Genomic DNA, 23,068 nt, shown 5'->3' with positions numbered 1-23,068 from the left:
ATATCTTCTTAAAACATTTAGCGACCTAATAAGCTCCCTTAAATGAACAATTGACACTCGAAAATTCAAGCATTCTCACTCAAATAAAAATGTTCTAGATAAAAGACTCCCACAACTATAGAATAATTTATAAAACCATTTAATAAATAAACTTATATAACATTATACGGATCTGTGCAGGAGTACATCCATCTGAAATCATAGTTACAGTGCAGCTTCAAAAGTCTCTTCATGATCCCAACCCAGTTTTATAGGTCCAAACATAATGTCGAGATCGACTCAATAAGGGAATGTCTCGACTTGCTAAATGGGAAAAAAATGGCTCAGATGATGTGTACTGCAGAGCTGTTGCAAGGCCAGCATCGTGGTTCGTTACAATCTGTTTACATAGCTATAGCGACTGCGGCGGCCGTCGCCATATGTTGCCAGAAACTACAGTGAAACGCTTAGAAAGAAGGCACTGATGAGGGAAAGACAGATGGGGTGAAAGATAAGAAATTTGTTGCAACGCTCTTAATGAAATCCCTTACCTCAGGGATTTTCCCCCCTCAGGGACACTTCGAAGTTAAATTACTTAAGGACTTTCATGCAAGCGTGCACAGGTGTCGATTGTAAATGACGGCACTTGCAGAGGAAGCGCGGTTGCCTGAGTGCAAGTCCGAGAGTGCAAGCCTGAAAGTGCATGTGCAAGTCTGCAGCCAGACCTTATTGAAAAAATAAGTTTGTTTTGGTAATCTCCAATCAAAGTCTACGCATTTGCTTCTGCATTTGGAATGGTGGTTCTTCTCTAATGACTACAGTTTGCTACAGGTTTATGATGCGTAAAATATTTAAAATATTTAGTTTCAATTTGAACAACATACTGAAATAAATCTCAGCAACTTGAAGTTCACACGCAAATTAATAAAATATTACTCCAGTAAAAAGTTCTCTCTGTTTCAAACTTACTCAAGTTAATTTAATAGTTAGGTGTCACGGTGGCACAGTGGGTAGCACAATCTCCTCACAGGCATTTCTGTGTGGAGTTTGCATGTTCTCACCGTGTTCGCGTGGGTTTCCTCCGGATGCTCTGGTTTCCCCCAGAGTCCAAACACATGCAGTACAGGTGAACTGGCCAGGCTAAATTGTCTGTAGTGAATGCGTGTGCAGTGGTGTTTCCCAGTTATGGATTGCAGCTGGAAGGGCATCCCCTACGTAAAACATATGCTGGATAACTTGGCGGTTCATTCCGCTGTGGCGACCCTAGATGAATGAAGGGGCTAAGCCAAAAAGAAAATAAAAGAATGACTTTAATAGTTACCCAAAAATGAAAATGACCCCATACAAAATTCAAAAATTTGGCTTTAGGGCAAGTTTTTCTGTTTTCGTCTCTTATTGTCATGTTTGGGCACACTAATGGTCAAAATACAGTTGTTGGACTTGACCAAAAGACACCAGCAGGTGTGTGTTCACTGCTCTGTGTGTGCACTTGAAAGGGTTAACTGCAGAGCACACATTCCGAGTATGGGTTACCATTCTTGGCCATGTCAAAACTTTCACTTTCAATGGAAGTTGCATTTTTAGATGCATAGCCAGGCGCTGAGTGTGTGTTTTAAGATCAGTACTGAACGCTCTGCATTTTTTAACACTTTGACAGTAATGCAGTTGTTTTTAGTTGGAGGCAGTTGTTTTTAGAACAGCGCTCATGTTTCTACAGCACAAAATCACCTCAGTGGACACTTGCCATTAGTAACTTTTTATGTTGTCAGTCACAGAGCACTTAAGCTGAGAGGATGTCCTCTTTTAACTCATTTTGAATCAATTCAATGGATCAATTGCCCTGAACCAATCATCTAAATCAGTGAGTTGAACTGGAGAGCAGATGCATTCGAATCTGTCCAATTCACAAACTAACTGTTTGATCTGACTTGACCCCATTTAACCTAGTGAGGTAAAAATACTCACTGTCCACGACTCTACATTGTCCACTTTTGATGTGATTGTGAAAAATGAATCCTCATGGCTAATGTGAACATGTGTTGTGTCCTCCAGAGCTCATCCAGACAGAGATCCACCATGTGCGGACGCTGAAGATCATGCTCCGCGTTTACGCTCGAGAGCTGCGGGAGGCCTTACAGCTGGACGAACGCAGGCTGGACTGTCTGTTTCCCCGACTGGACAGCCTGCTGGAGCTGCACAACCACTTCCTGTCCCGTCTTAGAGAGCGCCGTGTAGAGTCTCTACAGCCAGGCAGCGAACGCAACTACGCCATCAATAAACTCTCAGATATTCTTATATCCCAGGTACATCACCTTAATTAAGTGTTTCACTTTCAAACAGTTCTGTCATTTATTTATTGCTTTATTTCATGTTTTGCTCTGTGCTTCATGCTTTTGGTCTTTTGTTTCCTGTTTCAAACACTTTCACCTCATGCTTCCTAATGCTCTCATACTTCCTGCACTACACTTCCTGCTTCCTACTTCTTTTTGTCAATTTCCAAGTTTGTGTCTCATCACAAATGCCGTTGTCATGCTTTTATTCAACACTTCATTTACCACATTTCCTGCTATCATACTTTTGCTTTAAACTATATGCTTTACATTTCCTGTCCTGCACTTCCACTTGTTGTCTCTCTTTCTACCGTAACCTTCCTGCTTCCCACATGCTGTGGTCACTTTTTTATCCTGTGTTTCCTGCTATTGTTGTGCTTGCTGCTTCACACCACCTGCCCTGCTTCATATTTTGTTTGACCCTTTTACTGTAAACCTTTCATTTGACATTTCTTGTCATATGCTTCCTGATTTGAACATCCCGTTGTAACAATTTCTGCCTAACGCTTACAATAGCACATGCTTTTTACTGGTTCTTTCAGATTCACATTTCCCGCCTTAAGCTTCCTGCATCAAATGTTCTATTGTAGCAATATCTGCCCTAAGCTATATTCTTTACACTACCTTCTCTATATTTACTCAGCGATGTGATACGGAATTTCGTATTTCCAAAATCAATGTTGTGACCCCTGTAATTTGATTATGAAATTTTTAGGTTATGAAATCGCAGCTGTGTAAAAACTTTTTCACAACCATGCACTCTAAAGCCGCAGGATGCACATTTGTTATTATCCTCTGCAAGTCATCTGTTTTTATGTCTTCACACATTCAGTGCTACAGCCTAACACCTGTTCAGATTGTTGACTGACTAGTAGTTTATTTTTCTCGTGGAATAAAGAGTCGATTTAATTTCAGGAAAACTTATTTTCTGTGGACACAAGAGAATTAACCAAAATGTTGGCGCCTTCTAGCGGCGGTGTGTGGATCCGACATTGAGGTGCAAAGTACTGAATAAACCTTATACATAATCCTTAGGTGACTACATTTACATTTACATTTAGTCATTTAGCAGACGCTTTTATCCAAAGCGACTTACAAATGAGGACAAGGAAGCAATTTACACAACTAAGAGCAACAATGAATAAGTACTAAAGGCAAGTTTCAGGTCTGTAAAGTCTAAGAAGGGAAGTGTTAGTAGTTTTTTTTTTTTTTTTTTTTTTTGTACAGTTAGTGTGATAATCAAAGAGGCAATTGCAGATTAGGGAGTGAAGTGGAGACTATTGAACTGCTAATCGTTAAAACTGATAAAACAAAAAAAATAGTTACAAAAAAAGTTGCGTGGCCAATATCAAATATTTATGTATATATATATATATATATATATATATATATATATATATATATATATATATTTTTTTTTTTTTACAATTATCATTTCTATTAATATTTATTATTTAAAAAACACACACTTTTTTGAGGACGGGGGTCTCATCTTCTTCTTTTTGTTCTCAGCTGATCACATTTCTGTCTGATTTATCACTTCTTTGGTCAGTGATCTTGTTTTCTTGTGCTTTACTTTTCCCACCCTACACTTCAGCTTTACACATTCAGCTTCACTGTTCATGTCTTCCTCTTCCTACTTAAAACATCCTATCTCACATTTCTTGTGGTAGCACATCAGTCTAAATTGAATTGAAATCACATCCTTTCAAACAAAATCTGCCAAAAACAAAATATGTTTTGAGTTCATTTCAGCCGTTTGAAACCGCTCACCAAATCAAACATATTAGGGGGATTTTGTTTGGTCTCATAAACACCTTTCAGCTACCATTGGTCCATGACAATTATTCAATTAATGGGTGTTTTCTGGAACGCCACTGTTGCCGCATTTAAGGTGTGGTGAAAAGTTCATATCTCATAGGAAAGACAGGAGAACAACATTCAAATCAACAACATCAAATTAGCCACACGAATAGACTGGAGAGTCAAGTTGCAGTGCTGGTACAGATGTATCCGCACCTGTACGATCACTCGTTAATGAAAATATAGTTCTTTAGATGTTAATGTCAGTATTTTCATCTTTGAAGATACTTATAAGTTAGTGTGGGACAAAAAAGTGACAACTCACATTTAGAAAAAATACAACTGATATAAGCATGTCAAGCTTTGTCACTTCCGCCTACATGGATCAACTTTTTTTCACATTACCTCGTACTTCAGTTTCTCTTCAAATTATGACCAATCAAATGCTCTCCAGGTCCGTGTATCATCCGTTCATTTGATTATTCCTTTTATTACGGAAAACGAAACATCAGAAAAACGATGAATATTTCGTTTTTCTGTTTATTCTGTAGGCAGAAAAAACGGAAACTCATCTGTTATTCTGCTTATTAACTTAAAACGAAATATTAAAACAAACACAAAACCAAAACGAAATAATGAGTCAAAATATGGTCCGTGTGTACGTTTTGTTCATTTGTTTCCCATTTTCAAACGGAATAAAGGAAATGGAGAAAACGGCCGTTTTTCCGTTTTTCTTTTGCTCACGAGAAAACGAAAAAACGAGATTTTGGCTGGATTTTCGTTTTTTGGTTTAGGGTAGGAAAACGGATAAACGACTTTAAAATTCATTTTACACATGTAGGCGGTGCTGAAACGCCCACTTTCCTCTAATTGGTTAACCAAATCTGCGCTCGTGACGTCACCCTCAAAATAAAAGCCTTACACGCAGGCTTTTAATTATTATTATTTAATTATATATATAAACAAAGTTTACATATTCTATCATTTGAACCACACACAGTTAGCAGGCTTACATTCATTGCGTATGTATAAATTAAATAAAAACGTAAATCAGCAGTATTTTTAGACATTTGTCATTAAAATAAGGTCATAGTTCACTGCCAAACTTCTTGCTGCTGTGCACCTGATGCTGAGCAAAGAAAGCCATTTCCGAGCAGCACCTGGTTTGCATGACTGTTTCAGAGCAAGGGCTTTATAATAATAATAATAATAATAATAATAATAATGATAATTATTATTATTATTATTATTATTATTATTATCAGTTACTAGTGTTTTTATTGTTTGGTGTGTTTTTTTTCTTCTTTTTAATAGTTGTTACCAGAACCAGAATAAGAACACTTTGGGCCCTGCTATAAAAACAAAGGGTACCATTTGTTTTCATTTATTTCTTCCTATTTTAATTATATATTGTAATTATTTATTTGATAATTAATACTATTTTATTGCAACGCCAAAGTAGGCCTGTCTTATTTTTTTTTTTTTTAATTAAATTTGCTGTTATTGTAGGCTAGATGGCAGGCTTTAAATATTTTAAATAACATTTACTCATAACCTTACTAATTCGAGAGCCGAACCTAAAAAAGTTTAAGTGCAATAAGCCTGTACAATAAAGGGAGCCGCAATGCATATTTCTAGCGCATTCTTTCACTCAACAATTATTGCTGAATTAATGAAATAAATTTCAAATTAACCAATTAAACACATTTTAGTTGATAAAAAAATTGTGTCTAGTAGTTCCGACAAACAGATGAGCTCGCTGCATGTGCGTTGCGCTACTAATTTGACATTTGCTCTTCTTGAGAAAGTGCTACAGCGGGCCCTGCTATTTCACATATAAGCTTAGTGATACGTATTTTAAATTAGTATTGCACATTATTCATTCATTTTCTTGTCGGCTTGGTCCCTTTATTAATCTGGGGTCGCCACAGCGGAATGAACCGCCAACTTATTTAGCAAGTTTTTATGCAGCGGATGCCCTTCCAGCCACAACCCATCTCTGGGAAACATCCACACATACACACACACTTATACAGTATGGACAATTTAGCCTACCCAATTCACCTGTACCGCATGTCTTTTTACTGTGGGGAAAACCGGAGCACCCGGAGGAAACCCACGCGAACGCACTACACTACTGAATTAGACACACAATCTCAAAAAAAAAACTTGATGCTTATTTACATTATCTAAAGTCATTTCTGAGGTAGGATCTGTTGTTGTATTATATATTTTCGTTTTAATATGCAAATAATTTTCTTTAATTTGTAATAGGTCCCTCATTGCATAAAATAACCAGCCTTTGTATTCAATATGTTTATAAATTGTCCATCCAGTTTGACGCAAGCTAAACAACATTTTGGCCTGTTTTGCTTATTAAATGAGTGATTTTCACGGAGAAACAAATCATCCATCCACACAGTTTTGTATAGGACCTGTGTGAACAAAAATGTACACTTCATCATAGCCTATAGGAAAATGTATCTGTTTAGAACCAATTTTGTGTTGTATAATTAAAAATATTAAAAATACAATAAAAATAAAAAGAAGGAATAACATTTGAAGTGCAATGCTTCAAAGATCCAATACGCTGCATGCAGAGCCAAAACGAAAACTGGTTTGTTTGTTTAATAAAATAATATTATGAAATTAAAGTGAAATAGTTCCATAACCTGTATTATAACTGTAGTCATGTAGAATGTGCCAGAACCAAATGAGAATATTTACAGATTACCTCGGAATGAGACCTCGGTCTGTGAAGGATGCAGAACACAGAAACTCGCTGAGAATGGAGATGCATGTTAGATGTTTTATATCCCATTAGATATTGTAAATAAACAACTAGTTTTTATAGAGATTGTGTCATGTCTTTTCTTTGACGCACGCGGTGAACAGCCTGTAGCCTAAATAATAGTTTAGATTTTATAACATATAATGTTCCATTACTTTAAATGTATAATGTTTTTTAATATTTATGGATTATATAAAATATATAGTTTATATAAATGCGCTCTGATCATTCAAGGATCATAATGCGTTGCATATTCTTCTTATTCTTCATTAGGCTTGATCCGTAAATTGTGTATTTTATAAACTGATCGTTTATAAGGACTAAGCTATTAATAACTGTAATTCCTCGAATGGAAAAGTCTTGATTAAAGAAAAAGAGAACTTAATTCGACATATGCATATAGTGCGCTTATTTCTGCGCGCATCGCGCGCTTTACCGAATTACCTTTTTTATTTTTTATGCATTATAAATGCATCTGGCAGCACCGAAAAGAGCAAATGCCAAGTTATTAGCGCAGCGCACAGACAGCTAGCTCGTCTAGTCTGAACCAGGGGTTTTCAAACTATTCATTGCACACCCATTGCATTTTATTTAGGATAAACCACTTATTTAAAATTAATTAATTAAAAGGTGCGTACTCTCCAATACACCACTGTAGTGTCATAATATTTAATAATTATTATTAAGATAGACACCTGACCTCCATTTAATAAACAATTTATTTGCCATCCTCTGTTAATTTGAAGTTTAAAGTTTAAATCATTTATGTTAAACTTAAATTATTTAAAAACTTAAAAAGACTTAAATTTAGTCATTTAAGACATTTTAGGTCATAAGTTTACATACATTGACCGTTGCATTTAGTAGGCCTATTCTGGTCTAAATAAGCTTTTTGCATCTTTGGTGTTTACACACACAAATTAAGCAGTTTATACGTACATTTAATGTTACTTTGAATTACTTTTGATGCAATAAATAATCCTAAATAGTTGAAAGTGTTAACATATTCTTGAAATGTAGTTATTTTATAACTATGAAATTTATTACTAAACAAAGTGAATCATTATGAATTTGCCAAGAAATAATCCACTTTACCACCGTACAGCCATGCCCCACACTCACTAGAACGGTAGAACCTGGACTGTATGATATGTTCTGTATGTAAAATAGAGAAAATAAGCAAGATGCGCAGTCTCATGCAGCCTTAGTGAAATATAGCGCGTCACAGCAATGAACTAAAAATAAAACCACCCTTGAAATGCTGGCGATCTTAATTTTTTCAGCCTACACTGACTGAGAATAATGTTGCACTATTTTATTAACAAATAATTAGAATGTTTTTTTTCCCTTCAACACATTCATCATTACTTTTGCCTGTGCAAGTTTTTTGCGCGCGCTTGAGCGCGAAGGCATCTATTTTCAGGTGCAAGATGCCACTTTGGGTGGCACCAGCACACTCTGCCACACCTGTGGCTATGTTCCTGCTACAATAATAATAACAACAACAACGACAAAATAATAACAAAAAATAATAATAATAAGACAGGCCTACTTTAACGTTGCAATAAAAAAGTATTAATTATCAAATAAATATTTACAATAGGCTAAAGGCATATATTAAATTAAAATAGGAGAAAATCCAATAGAAACAAATGGTACCATTTATTATAGCCCCATGCAGGGTCCATTGTGTTCTTACAACCATTAAATAACTAAGTAAATAATAATAATAACAATACTAATAATAATAGGCCTAATAATAATAATAATAATAATAATAATAAATTATTATTTTATACAGAGTAGGCTATTATTTAGGCCTACAATAGCTCTGAAACAATCATGTAAACCAGGTGCTGCTCGGAAATGGCTTTCTTTGCTCAGCATCAGGTGCACAGCAGCAAGAAGCTTGGCAGTGAACTATGACCTTATTTTAATGACAAATGTCTAAAAATACTGCTGATTTACGTTTTTATTTAATTTATACATACGTAATGAATGTAAGCCTGCTAACTGTGTGTGGTTCAAATGATAGAATATGTAAACTTTGTTTATATATATAATTAAATAATAATAATTAAAAGCCTGCGTGTAAGGCTTTTATTTTGAGGGTGACGTCACGAGCGCAGATTTGGTTAACCAATTAGAGGAAAGTGGGCGTTTCAGCACCGCCTACATGTGTAAAATGAATTTTAAAGTCGTTTATCCGTTTTCCTACCCTAAACCAAAAAACGAAAATCCAGCCAAAATCTCGTTTTTTCGTTTTCTCGTGAGCAAAAGAAAAACGGAAAAACGGCCGTTTTCTCCATTTCCTTTATTCCGTTTGAAAATGGGAAACAAATGAACAAAACGTACACACGGACCATATTTTGACTCATTATTTCGTTTTGGTTTTGTGTTTGTTTTAATATTTCGTTTTAAGTTAATAAGCAGAATAACAGATGAGTTTCCGTTTTTTCTGCCTACAGAATAAACAGAAAAACGAAATATTCATCGTTTTTCTGATGTTTCGTTTTCCGTAATAAAAGGAATAATCAAATGAACGGATGATACACGGACCTCTCCAGTATCTGACAAGATGCATTTTTTAAGTGCTTTTCATTTGCTTTTCATTTGATTTACTTGAGCTCAACCACTCCCACTGGCAGAGCGGTGATAAAACAAAATACTATTGGCTGTTTTTTTTTAAACGAGAGGAGCTACTCTGTCCAACCCTCTCTTTGTTTTTCAGTTGAGGGGGGTTAAACACTGGGTGAGAAGTTCACCTCATTGTGTCTTTTCATAATTCGGTATTAGTTTGCAGCAAATAGAAACCAATGTAAAGATGTGGTGCGATGTGGTGATGCTTCTAATCTGGTTTGCAACAAACTGTAGAAGGCTGTTTTCCAGATGTTTACAACAAATACAGTTCTTTCTTATGCTGGATTTACACCGTTTCATTTGCTCTAGATTTCTCGCGGGATGTTTTCTTCTAATGTGAAACTTGCATAGTAAATGCGAATAGATTCTGATCTTTTGCGGCAAACACATCGCTCATTCAATGTCATTCGCACCAAGTAGCGATACTTCGCCACTATTTACATGTTCACATTTATTTTGTATATAATTTACTCGTACAAATACTTAATTCTGTGTTAGTTTTGAATTCATCTTTTCAATTCAATTCATCTTTATTTCTATTTCACCTTTACAATGTGGATTGTGTCAAAGCAGCTTAACTTAGAAGTTCAAGTAGATTGAAACTGTCAGTCCAGTTTTTTTAGAGTTGAAGTTCAGTTTAGTTTAGTTCAGTTTGGATTAAGTTTCACTGCTGATAGTCCAAATCCATTGATGTGCAGCTCCACAAGTTCCAAAACCAAGCAAGCCAGTGGCGAAGAACAAACTTTACCAATTGACGAAAGTAAGGGAAAAAAACTTGAGACAAATCAGGCTCAGCTGTTGGGCATGACCATTGAATCCAGCACCAGTCGCCATTGTTGTGTTTAGGGTGTACATGCTAGCCGCATAGGAGTGTTCTAAAACAGTATTCACTTTACTTAGCCTTTTTAATCTTCTCTTTACCCCCAAACAAAGTACGAGAAAGAATATTGTTTAGTCTAAAAATGAGGAAAGTGTTGGGAAGGAAATGTGAAAACAGGAATTGTGCTAATATTGGGAAAGAAGTGAGAAGAAGGAAGACATTTTCTTTATGTGTCTGGTTTTAGTTTTCGGGAGAGCTTGGAGATCGCATGAAGGAAAGCTATGGGGATTTCTGCAGTCGACACACTGAAGCGGTCAACCACTACAAAGAGCAGCTGCAGAGCAACAAGAAGTTCCAGAACCTGATGAGAGTATGTTCAGATCTTCTCTGTGGTACTAGTATTTGCTAAACTGTCCTCCCAATGTTTTGAATCATCATCTCCCGTTCTTATGTTTCAGAAATTAAGTAATCTGTCAATAGTGCGACGGTTAGGCGTCCCAGAGTGCATCTTGTTAGTGACACAGAGAATAACCAAGTATCCTGTGCTTCTGGAGCGCATCCTGCACAACACTGAAGGTTGGTTTTTTGAAATGTAATTGAAACTATCCAGTTATGGTAGATTTGTAACGTTTTGAAAACTTTCTTTTTCATTTTAGCTGGAACAGAAGAGCATGAAGGATTGGCACAAGCTCTGGGTTTAATCAAAGACGTCATTGTTCAGGTGGATGCACAGGTCAGTCTCTACGAGAAGGAAGCGCGGCTCAGGGAAATCGCCTCTAAGATGGAGCCCAAATCCCTTGGGAAAATTAAAGACGGACGCGTCTTCCGTAAGGAGGACCTCTCTCAGGGCCGCCGGAAGCTCTTGTTTGAGGGCACAGTCAACTGGAAAGCTGCTTCTGGTCGACTTAAAGGTATTGTGCGAAGCACAGTTAGCAAGCATTTGTTTGCAGTTTCAGTAATGACATGGTGATGATGATTTGGACAAAAGCGCTAAGCAATGGAGTCTTAACATTTCAGTGGGTTTTGTATGCTCTTGCAGAAATAATGCTTTCCTCTAGAACAGTGGTCTCAAATTCAATTCCTGGAGGGCTTCAGCTCTGCATAGCTTAGCTCCAACCATCTCAAACTCGCACCTGCTTAATTGTGTCTAGTAGTCTTGAACAACTTGATTAGTTGGATCAGCAGTGTTTGACAAAGGTTGGAGCAAAACTGTGCTGAGCTGCGGCCCTTCAGGAATTTAGTTTGGGACCTATGCTCTTGAACAGGGGTCACCAATCTTGGTCCTGGAGGTCCGGTGTCCCTGCAGGGTTTAGCTCCAACTTTTCCCAACACACCTGCCTGAATGTTTCTAGTATAGTAAGACACTGGCTGTTTCTCAATTCCAAGAAAGCAGAGAACGGACTTGCGTTCTTGTGGAGACCAGTCTTGCCAGGTGTCCTCGGAAGAACGAACTCGGGATGCCACGAGAACAGAGAACGCGTCCTGTGAGAAATGATATGCTGCGTTCTTCCTGATGGTCACATGACCTTCACGTGTTTTTAATAGAATATTATTTAAACATTACAGCATTCATACAGCGATTTATTGTTTTTCTTCTTTTCAAAATCTGTACTTTGCATTAAAACATTATAAATATACGTTGCACAATATAAATAAAACAGATTTTAATACGAATTTCAGCAAACAAACACCCTTAATGTGTTTATTCCTTTATTAAGATGTTCATGGTTTCATTTAGGGAAACTACTCAGGGTAAATAAATGGTATCTCTGAACTTTAATAATAAATCTAAATAAAATGCTGCGCTTTCCACCGCCTGTCGCAATGACTTCTGGGACTTCCAGAGCGTGTTCGGTGCTCAAGTCTGCATCGGTGCATCCTCGATATCAAGATCACATCCTCCGTATTTGCGGTCTTGAGTATTGCAACTGAATTTAGGCAGTTGATGATGACGAGAACACAAGGACGCAAGACCGCTGAAGAACGCATATTGAGAAACAGCCCTTGATTAGCTTATTCAGGTGTGTTTGATTAGGGTTGGAGCTAAAATCTGCAGGACACTGGCCCCCTTAGGAACAAGTTTGGTGACCACTGCCCTAGAAACTTTTAATAGAGCAAAAATGAAGAAAAATAGTATTTTAGTGTTGTTTACAAGCAAGGATAATAAAGTTACTTTGGGCAACACAATAGTTTTGTAAATAATGCAGATGATTCGTTATGGAACACAAAAACCCTGAAAATCCTTGCTAAAAATCTTGTGATGGAATTAGGTAGTGGAAAGGTTTTTTTTTTTCAGATAAAATGCAATATTTCTCACAAAAAGAAAATACTCTTTTTTTAATAAATGAATGCAAATATATATATTTTTAAAAAATTCTTTTGTGTAATGAAATCTCACAAAAAAATTAGTTTGTTATCAGGATAACTAAACACTTTTTGAGGCAACACTAGGCTTCTAAAAGAATAATGCTGTACAAATTTATCATCTGCTGAGTTTCTATAGGTGAGAAAATACTTGGAATGAGAATTCAAAGTGTCTTTTGAAAAATTTCAGTTTTGCAAGCGAATGCATTTTTTAAATTACTGCAATAATTAAGCAAATAATGCATCCTTTGAAAACAAAATTTTTAAATATTTGTAATAAATATTTGTTAAAAATTGTGTTAACTTGCAAAAGTATAGTTTCTACAAAAAAACTTGTGCGTTCTCTCAGTGTAAGTGTTGCATTATCTTTAGAAACTTTGCAATATTTTCTCTGTGAATGCAATAAAAAGTCTGAATGCTGAATAAAAAAATATATTGGGGGAAACAACTAATTTGTGGCAGAAGTCAACAATTCATGGTGAGGAATAATTTTGAGATAAAAGGTGAAATTTCTTGGCGCAATGTAATACTTTTGCAAAAGAATGCAAATAGTCTTTGTAAAATAATACATTTAATGGTAAATGTAAAAGCAGAAAACTTATTTTTCCTTCCAACTTTTGTCTTCTTAGGGGGCTTCATACACAAGTTTGTTTGGATTAAAGTTGTTTATTCTTTGTTTGCGTTGCAGATATTCTAGCTCTGCTTCTTACTGATGTTCTTGTTTTGCTGCAAGAGAAGGACCAGAGATACGTGTTCTCAACTGTGGTCAGTATAAAGTATCCTGTCTATGATTTATACAGGATAATAAATTAGGGTTGCATATGTAGGGATGAAAATTACCAGCTGAAAATGGCATTTTAGTTTTTCATCCGAAAGTGAAACATGTCTGAAAATATGAACTGATGAAATAAGACCAGTGGTCACCACACTGAGGTTTCACTTTCCCTTCAGATGTCATTACTCACAAGCAAAGCGCTGTGCTATAAAACCCATTCATTTCAATGGCTTGTGCCGCACAAGGCCAGTCTGTTCCTACTCCAGCCAAAGTTTAATGCTGTGTTCACACCAGACGCGGAACGCGCGGATAAATCACGCTATTCACGCGTAAATAGCCGCGTGAACATTTGAGTTTACTCGCTTCATTCGCGCATCAAACCCCGCTTCATTCGCGTGTCAAATTTACTTCAGAACAGACGCGGATTCGGGTGATGGGCAGGGCTTCTGTCTGCCCGAAGACTCTAGCTTCATAGCTAAATGGCTAACATGGATTTTATGAAGAAAATAAGTGTTTATGTGCTTTATGAAGAATGAAAAACGGGGTTGATACGTTTCGGGTCGTGTCTGAGTCCACTACATCCTTTCAGAGGTGCATTCAGCTCTGTGAGCTCATAAACTCCTCCAGAAACTTAACCTGGATGACAGAGACTTTCAGCGGTGCTTCTGACTGAGCCAAGGCGAGTTTGATGAACTGTTGTCGGTGAAGGCTGGAGGATTTCCCTCGGAACACCGACAACAGGTTCTACGTCACAATCACGCCCCCACAAGAGCAAGCTTCTGATTGGTTAACGCGGCGCGAATGTACGCTGAAGTTCAGATTTTTGAACTCGAGAGATTCGCGCAAAACGCTCGTTAAGCGCGGCAAACGCGCAAAACGCTCAATTCGCCCCGCGCCATTCACGCAATTTGCGTCATTCGTGCCGCGCCTTTCTTGCGTATCGCGCCGCAGGATGTCTATTCGCACGTTTGCATTGACTTAACATGTAAATCACTCACGCTTGACGCGCGTTTTGCGTCTGATGTGAACGCAGCATAAGAGTTGGGGAGCACAACGTTGGCTGGATTTGAACTAGCGTTCAAAATAGATTAATGTTCCACTCTGTGTATATTCTGTTCATGCGCACACATAACTACAGTGCTCAAGATATACGAGTACACCGCTCACAAATGAATATTATCTATGGGAAGCTTTACAATATTATATTTGTGCATATACGTTAGATTAGTCAGTACTGAAGCCAAATCTGGAGCTAATCTAACAAAATAACTTATGATAACGGTCTAAAATTAGAACATCCAAATGTATATATTAGGGATATATATAACTTTTTTTAAAGAGCAAAATTCAAGATAAACAAAAAATTATAAAATTTAGTTGAAATTTTGTAGTTTTTTTTTTTTTTTTTACAATACTTGACATCAATTTGAATTTATTATCTCTCTATTTCTAACGATGTTCAGTGACTCAAATATTATTTTAATTAATAAATCAATTTAATACATTTGTTTTGTTTAAATTCACCAGAACCTATTAACTATAATCACTGAAAAATTAATAAAAATATTCAAAAAGGTGTGTACTCAGTTTTGTTACGCACTGTTGATTTAATAATCACTCAAGTAATTAATAAGTCCACTCAAATAACCGCCATCAGGACATCATTCAATATACTTGTTCCTGCTGCTTGCAGTAGCGGTACTGTGTTGTCATGGCAATTGAATTTTTTATTATTAGCTTGTATGTTTTTTTTTTTTGTAAATTTTTAATATCTTACAAATCACATTATATAATCAAATAAAATAATAAATAATCATTACAAAACCAAGTTTTCAGCCAAGTGTGTCCACATTGTTGTTATTATTATTATTATTATTATATATTTATTATTATTATTATTATTATTATATATTTATTATTATTATTATTATTATTGGTTTCAGCCCGGAATTTTCATTTCAGTGCATTCCTTTAAGAAATAGATCCTCTTAATGCATCCATCTGTGTTCGTTTTTTCCACAGGACAACAAGCCGTCGGTCATTTCTTTGCAGAAGTTGATTGTGCGTGAGGTGGCGCACGAAGAGCGGGCAATGTTCCTCATCTGCGCTTCCTCAAATGAACCCGAGATGTACGAAATCCACACCGCCTCAAAAGAAGACCGCAACACGTGGATCACCCATATCCGTCAGGCGGTGGAGAGGTCTGTGTGCGTCCGGAACAGTAATGATGATATCTGCTGTCTGCAGATCTGTAATGTTCCTTTGTTTCTTTCTGCCAGCTGTCCGCATACTGAAGAGAGATTGTTCAGTGAGGAAGAGGAGGCCAGAGTTGCCCGCGTCCGGGAGTACCAAGGTTAATCACCACATCTAGCTTGTCTGTTTATGTTTTGCTTCTCATTTTTGGTTTGTATGACGGTTGTTTTAGGTGCTTTAAAGAAAACACAAGAGGGCGCAATTGGTTTTCATAAATAATGTTTGTAACTTCAGTTATCAACTTATATATTTATATATATATATTTTTTTCTTTCATTTAACATTTTTTTCAAGTAACAAAACAGTTTGTTAACTATAATAACCCCAAGTAATAATTAAGTCATTTTTAATAATTAATAAAAAATGCAAGTTGCATTTTGTCGTATTGCCACTCAAACTTTTTTAATATTTTATTTATTCAGCAAGTATTTTTTTCATCTATATTTATTTTTTATTTATGCTTAGATTTTATTTTGAATTTTTTATATTATTTTTATGGATCAAGTTGATTAAACTAAAATATATTTTTATTCCAAATAGCTAGTATTTTTTACAATTTATGTATTTATTTATTAGATTTATTAATCAGATTTTCGCTGTTAAACAAACTAAATTAAAAAGCAAAATAACATTTCAAAATGTATTGAAAAATCTAAATAAACCACATTATAACCCAATGTTGTGCAACAGACAGTATATGATGTGCGTAAATATTATATGATGTGCTTTTGTTTTACAAATTAAGCATTTAAACAGGTCAGAATTAAAAAGTTGAGGTTGGCAGCAAGGTGTATTAAGTCAAACAAATAATGATAATGAAAGAAAAGAAACATTTAAAAGAGAAAGAGGAAAGGGAAAATATATTTAACTGAATAGTCTGGGAGGTGGCATGTTCTATGTTTGTGCTATATCAGCATTAGGACTCATCTGGATGGTACAGACTAAGTGTAAGATGGGCAGCCATTCAGTCTACAGTAACTGCTTTAAGTTTCCGAGATTTAACATGGCAACCAAATTTTAGAAAATTTAATCACTGAACCTCGAAGACTATATTTATTATATTATATATATATTTATTATTATTTATTTTTTCTAAAATATTTATTTTAATTTTTTTTTGTAAAACATTTTTCCACAGAGCATAATATTTGAAATGTTATTTTAGTTTTAGTTTACTTATAATAGCCCTTAATATAATAAAGTTTTAATAAATACATTTTGTAAAATATAATTTTTGTAAATTATATTGTCTTTAATATTGTTTAGAATTATTTTCTTGTAGATTATTTTTTATTTAATCATCTTTTCATTCATTTTTCATCAACTTTTTATCAAAAAATCCTGAATGCTCATACATTTATCTTATTTTTCACAAAAATGTGATTTTTTTTTTTACACATTTTAACCCTTTAACTACCCCACCAAGAAACAAAAAAATTGGATTGCATTTCTTAACTCCTAATGTTGCTAGTTAACACACTCAATGCATTTTTTAACACATCCCATAATTTCTAAAATGTCAACCTCTACCAAATGGTTGATATGTCAGTTTATGGTAAAAGTACCAGAATTTATACATATACTATGAACTTTTTATTTTAAAATGTATTCAGAATAAAACATTTTTGAATACTAAATCACCTTTATTTTTTTAAATATGCCATAAAATATTTCAGATTATCAATAAACATGTTTTCTTGTTTTGTTTTTTGTTTTTTGTTTTTTTACAATTAAAACCAAAATCAAGTGTTGTAATGCAATAGGATTGTTTGTTTGACTTTTTTATTTTATTTCTTTTGTAAACCAACATTACTGTGTGTGTAAATCATTATTTTAAACAGTTATTCTTTAAATTACTTTAACAGTCATTATTTAAAACAGTCAAAACATGATTGACTGTTTAGTAGAGCAGGCAGTCAAAGGGTTAAAGTGCTTTTTTGTTTGTAAAGTGCTATAAAGCTTTAATTTGTTTAAAAATAAAAACTACCACCCCCACTGTTTACAATACGTCTGGTTTTCCTCAGAGCGTCTGGCGCTGAAGGATGCTCAGATCACTCAGAGTCTGGCAGAGAAGCTGCAGCTGTTTGCGGAGCTGTCTGAATGTGTGGCCGGTCTGGAGGACTCGGGCTCCCGTTCTCGTCTGCTCCTCCGCGGAGACACGTCTGACCTCCAGCAGGGGGAGACTCTGCTCAAAGCAGCCATCACTGAAGGTATCAGCAGCACATCTCACACACAAACCAGCTTGTCTCATATACATAATGCAGCTAAATGCAGTGAGCGAGTCATATCTCTGTGCCTTTCAATAGTGGAGAACCTGCAGAACCTCCTGACGTCTCGAGTTCGAGGAACATCGGCACAGACTGAAGGAAACCAGAGTCCGTCCTTGAGCTTGCTTCCACGCCGAGCCGACACATTCGGCGGATACGATAGCAATTCTAGTGCACTGCCTAAGAGTAAGAGTCACACCAATAAACATGTTTTACGTTAGGAATGCATCGATTTAAAGGCCACATGAAATTAAAATAATGTTTTTTTAGATGTTAGTATTAGTGTGTTAGTCTAAAGGATATCTAGAAGCTAGTGTGCTCCAAAACGGTGACAAAATTCAAGTTTAGAAGATATAAACATGCAAATATTGCAGTTTGTCACTTTCGCCTAAATGTGTCAATGATTTTTGTGACATCATACTTCAGTCTTCTGACCAATCAAATGCTCACTAGTATCTGACATGCCATGCCCCCTTAAAGATGCATCTTATTTTGATGTGTTTGAGCTCAACCACGCTCACTGGCAGAGCTATGATAAAAACGGAACTCTATTGGCTGTTTTTTGAAAAAGGGGAGGAGCTCTGATATTTCCCGCCCTGTCTTTGTGTTTCAGTTGAGATAATGACAGATGTCTAATTTAAAAAATACACGTCGTCATTATTATTTATTTATTATTATTTTATATATTTGTTGATTTTTTTGTGAATGTAAACATTGTAAGTAAATGTCATGTGTATACTATGTTTATAAAAATGTCTTTAATAAAGACATAGTTAGAATATATATATATATATATATATATATATATATATATATATATATATATATATATATATATATATATATATATATATGCGCATTTCAAAGCACTACTAAGACCAAAATACTTGCTTTGTTTTGAATGTATGATTGGCAAGTTTTGCTAATAAGCTGTATTGCATTAATATTATAAAAATTATTTTCTTACTTAGATTTTTTGTCTTGTTTCTAGCAAGAATTTTTAGAAAATTTTGATGAATTTAAAAAAGAAAATGTAGGTAATCTGTAACTAATGCTTAAAGATAATACTACAGAGCACAACAGGGTAGACCCGTTCATAGTGAAGAAATGAAACTCTCTTATATATCCACTTTCTTATGATCAGGGCCAGACGGAATCTGCGGATGTTTTTTGCTATTTCTGCTGTGAATTTTAGTAAAAATCTGTGGATTTTTGCGGAATAATTTTGGGAGTATCATGACTAAAACCTTAATATGTGAAATAAAAAGTATTATCTTTTTAACTTGTATTTAATGTTTAAAATGCAAATCCAATTAGATTCACTTCATTTGGTAAACAAAGAAAGTGTCTTATATAATATCTCTACTAAAAGACAGAAAATATTACTGTAAAAACGGCATTAAACATAAATCATATGAACATTTTCATATTAGTCAATAATATTACTGTAATAATAAAAAACTAAACAAATATAGATTTACACACATTTACTCAAATAAATAAACTGAATTAATGATGAGCTAAAAATCTGCAGAATTCTGCGTGCACAGATTCCGTGTGGGCCTACTTATGATCGTCGTTTATTTTGGCTAACATTTTTTCATTTGACACATTATCAATCATAATTTTCATCCATAATTTAAGTGTAGGGCATTGAATTTATTTCCAAAATCTCAGTATTATACATGCTGCTGTAGTTATACCAACAGTTATAAGATGAGTAATAACTTACCTTTCGTAGTATGTGGAAACCTCTGTTTTATCACCTAAAAGACATATCCTTGGCGAGAGAGGAATATTAATAAGCATTTTTTAGACAAGCAAAAAATAAAAAAATAATATGCCAAAATGAAGTGAGTTTTTCCTTAAAACAAGCTAAATAATCTGCCAATGTGATAAGCAAAATAATCTTGTTTTTCCTTTGGGCATAAGATTGTTTTGCTCACCCCACTGGCAGATCATTTAGCTTGTTTTAAGGAAAATTTCACTTCATTTTGACACATTATTTCTTGCTTGTTTAGAAAATGCTTCTTGATTTTGAAACTTTTTGGATATTTGCACTAGAAACAAGACCAAAAAATGAAGTAAGAAAAGCTTTTTTTTTCTTTCAAATCCACTGCATTGCGCTGTTTGTTCATTAGATGTGGAGATCAAAGCACGTTTATGGATCTGTCAAGTTTCTTTTTGGTTTCCAGTCTTAGTCATTTTTCAGTCTTATTTTCATTGGCAAAATCAACACTGATCTAAAGCTACAGTAGTATAAACATTTCTCCTACTATCTAGCATACATCAGCTGCATCATTCAGAAAATGCATTTGTTGATTTGTTGAAATCCTTTTTTATTAATAATCAGATAGAAGAATCGCTAGATTTGCAGATTTGCTAAATTAAACCCAAAATTTGTTTCATTTTATACTATTTTTGTGGCAATAATTTCGAAAATTGTGTAAAAAGGAGGCTTTTTATATGTGAATGTAGTTGATCAGGTGAACAAGTCTTTGTAGTGATTGTTAAGTGTGTGTTTTTGTGTGAAATCAGACGGCAGCATTAAGAAGAAGGGTCCCGGAGCAGGAGGCAGGACGAGAGACAGGAGTCAACGGGCCAGTTCTGACCCACAGCTCAAAGAGGTGTTCACCTGTCAGGACCACGATGAGCTGGTGAGACGCACAGCATGTCTGTCATTCTTGCAGGAGTTTTTTGGTCAGATGTTGTCTACAAAGTCTAGATATTACTTTAAAGATGTTTTATGAATGAATGTATTTGTGTATATATCAATTGCTAATGTAGATGTTCGGTAGAAAATGTTCCTAAGAGGTTCTTTTCTGTGTATGTGTCGCATATACTGTATGCGGTTGTGTGTTTTAGGCCTGCTTGTTGTGGTTTCTAACATTTACAGAATGCAGTATTATGCAAAGACTATGGAGTCAATCTAGGGCAATATACACTAGCAGCATAAAAGAAAGTTTTGCTAACAAAAAAATAAAGTATTGAGCAAAAATTGTAAAATAATGCAAATCTCAAAAAATTGCAAAGGGAAAATTTAGTTTAGAGAAACAAAAAGGAATTTTGCTGACAAAAAAAGTCTGCAAATACAAATCAAGTAATGCAAAAAAATTATATTTGGAATTTGTTAAAAATATTAATAAATTTGCTAAATATTTTTTTTTTTCAATGCTGTTTTCGTTTTGCACTTCACATTTCTGTTCGTTTCACTTTCTGGCCCTGATTTCATAAGGGGGCGGAGTCACTGGACATGCCGCCTATAAAGCACATCATCAGCTGGTGACATCCTGGCACAAAGGAAATTAGCCTTAATTGAATCGCTGTTATAAATCTAATCGAGATTACGTAAAATACCTGAATCCTTTGTTTTTTGGAGGAATGTTTAAATCGTCAAATTGTAAAACTCGCAAATCCAAATGAGCGTTGCTATTGACTTGAGAGGTTTTGTAAAGACAATACTGGAAAAATATTTAGCAAATAAAAGAATTTTTTTTTTAAATGTCCAGATACAGATTTATTTTTTGCACTACTTGATTTTTATTTGCTGTTCTTTATTTTTGTTTGCAAAATTCCTTTTCATTTCTCAAAACTCAATTTTCCCTTTGCGTTTTTTTTTTTTTAGATTTGCGTTATTTTACAATTTTTTGCTCAATACTTTTATTTTATGTTGCAAGTATATGTAGCCCTAGATTGACTTCATGACTAAGTCCCCATATGAAAATCACATATATTTACAAATGCACCATAAGTTCATGTTTGGATTTCACTAATATTAAGAAAAATCTCATACATGTACATTTATTCAGTATATAAATAACTTAATATTTAAAAAATGAAAGTTTACTTATTTTTTTTATTAGTAGAATTACAAATATGCACATATATGTTTATATCTATTAACTATAATTTGATACACAGTATGTGTTTACAACTTAAATATTTATTGGGCAAGTATGATTATACTAATTATTATTTGAATTTTCAAAGCATATATATTGATTTTATTTTTACTTTACTTTTCATATTTGAACATAGTTGAATGTTAACATTAGAAGTTTGATTGAGTCATTTGAATAAAATATTAAATATAATAATGATTAACACTACAATATTGTAATGCACTCCTGGTCTGAAATAATGTCTAAGAATCATCATTTAATTAAGTTTTTTTCTTAAAACAAGCTAAATAATCTGCCAACAGGGTAAGCAAAATAATCCTGTTTTCCTTTTGACCTGAGATTATTTTGCTTACCCCATTGGCACATTATGTAGCTTGTTTTACGGAAAAACCCACTTAATTTTGGCATATTACTTCTTTAAAAAAAAAAGATATTATTTTAATTGTCTAGAAAATGCTTCTTGATTTAAGTATTTTTTTTAGAAATTTTGATAAGACAAAAAATCCAAGTAAGAAAAGCATTTTTTGAAGTTTATACACAATAATATGTTTTTCTTTTATTTTATGGTGTCTGTCTCTTCAGGACGAGGCTTCCTCACCTGCCAGCACCAACATGTGGTCCTCGTGTAAACTTCCTGAATCAGAGGTGAGAGCGAGCGTTCATCATCATGCAGAAATTAAGACGATTATGCCTCTCTCTGTTTCTCATGAGAGATCAAAGACACATATTCTTTCTCACACGCCTCCCCATAAGTATTTGAGAAGCTGACCTTTGCATTCACCGCACCTAATCGCCAGCTAAGGCGAGACTCCACAGGCTGAAACTGTTTATTTTTTTCATTTACCTGTCGATTTTGAGATTTCAGGCTTTTTGGCTTCTCATGAAGTGTTTTTTTTTTTTTCAAGTCTAATGGAAGGAAAACATACCAAATACACTATTAAGTGTTTATTTTGTTGGACTTTATTTATTAGCGTCTGTAGATTTTAATTACAACACACATTTTTAAAGGTTGCTTTCTCAAGATGTGTTTTTTTTTTCCTCCTTCACTGAGCCATAAATCTCCACTTCAGCATCAATTATATAAATCAAACTTTACCGTTTTATTCATATCTGTATTTGGAAAGTTCTTACAGAGGGATTTGAT

The 23,068-nt window shown here is 34.6% G+C and overlaps 1 protein-coding gene across 6 annotated transcripts in view; it reads left to right on the top strand.

Annotated features, from left to right (window-relative positions):
- Nucleotides 1-23,068, top strand: part of arhgef18b (rho/rac guanine nucleotide exchange factor (GEF) 18b) — a 105,303-nt gene that overhangs the window by 55,836 nt on the left and 26,399 nt on the right. For all 6 annotated transcript variants that reach the window (XR_012397774.1, XM_073937356.1, XM_073937355.1 and 3 more), the window contains 11 exons: nt 2,032-2,282; nt 10,608-10,733; nt 10,822-10,939; nt 11,020-11,274; nt 13,416-13,492; nt 15,525-15,703; nt 15,782-15,855; nt 17,780-17,965; nt 18,062-18,208; nt 20,561-20,679; nt 22,507-22,569. Coding sequence is in view for 5 of the 6 variants with exons in the window: in XM_073937356.1 (XP_073793457.1) it covers nt 2,032-2,282; nt 10,608-10,733; nt 10,822-10,939; nt 11,020-11,274; nt 13,416-13,492; nt 15,525-15,703; nt 15,782-15,855; nt 17,780-17,965; nt 18,062-18,208; nt 20,561-20,679; nt 22,507-22,569 (1,595 nt within the window). In the remaining variant the exon portion in view is untranslated. The remainder of the gene's footprint in view (nt 1-2,031; nt 2,283-10,607; nt 10,734-10,821; nt 10,940-11,019; nt 11,275-13,415; nt 13,493-15,524; nt 15,704-15,781; nt 15,856-17,779; nt 17,966-18,061; nt 18,209-20,560; nt 20,680-22,506; nt 22,570-23,068) is intronic.

This window comes from Danio rerio, chromosome 22 (genome assembly GCF_049306965.1).
Source record: "Danio rerio strain Tuebingen ecotype United States chromosome 22, GRCz12tu, whole genome shotgun sequence".
NCBI lineage: Eukaryota > Metazoa > Chordata > Actinopteri > Cypriniformes > Danionidae > Danio > Danio rerio.
Note: the sequence above shows the minus strand (reverse complement) of the source record. Positions and strands in the feature narration are given on the sequence as shown.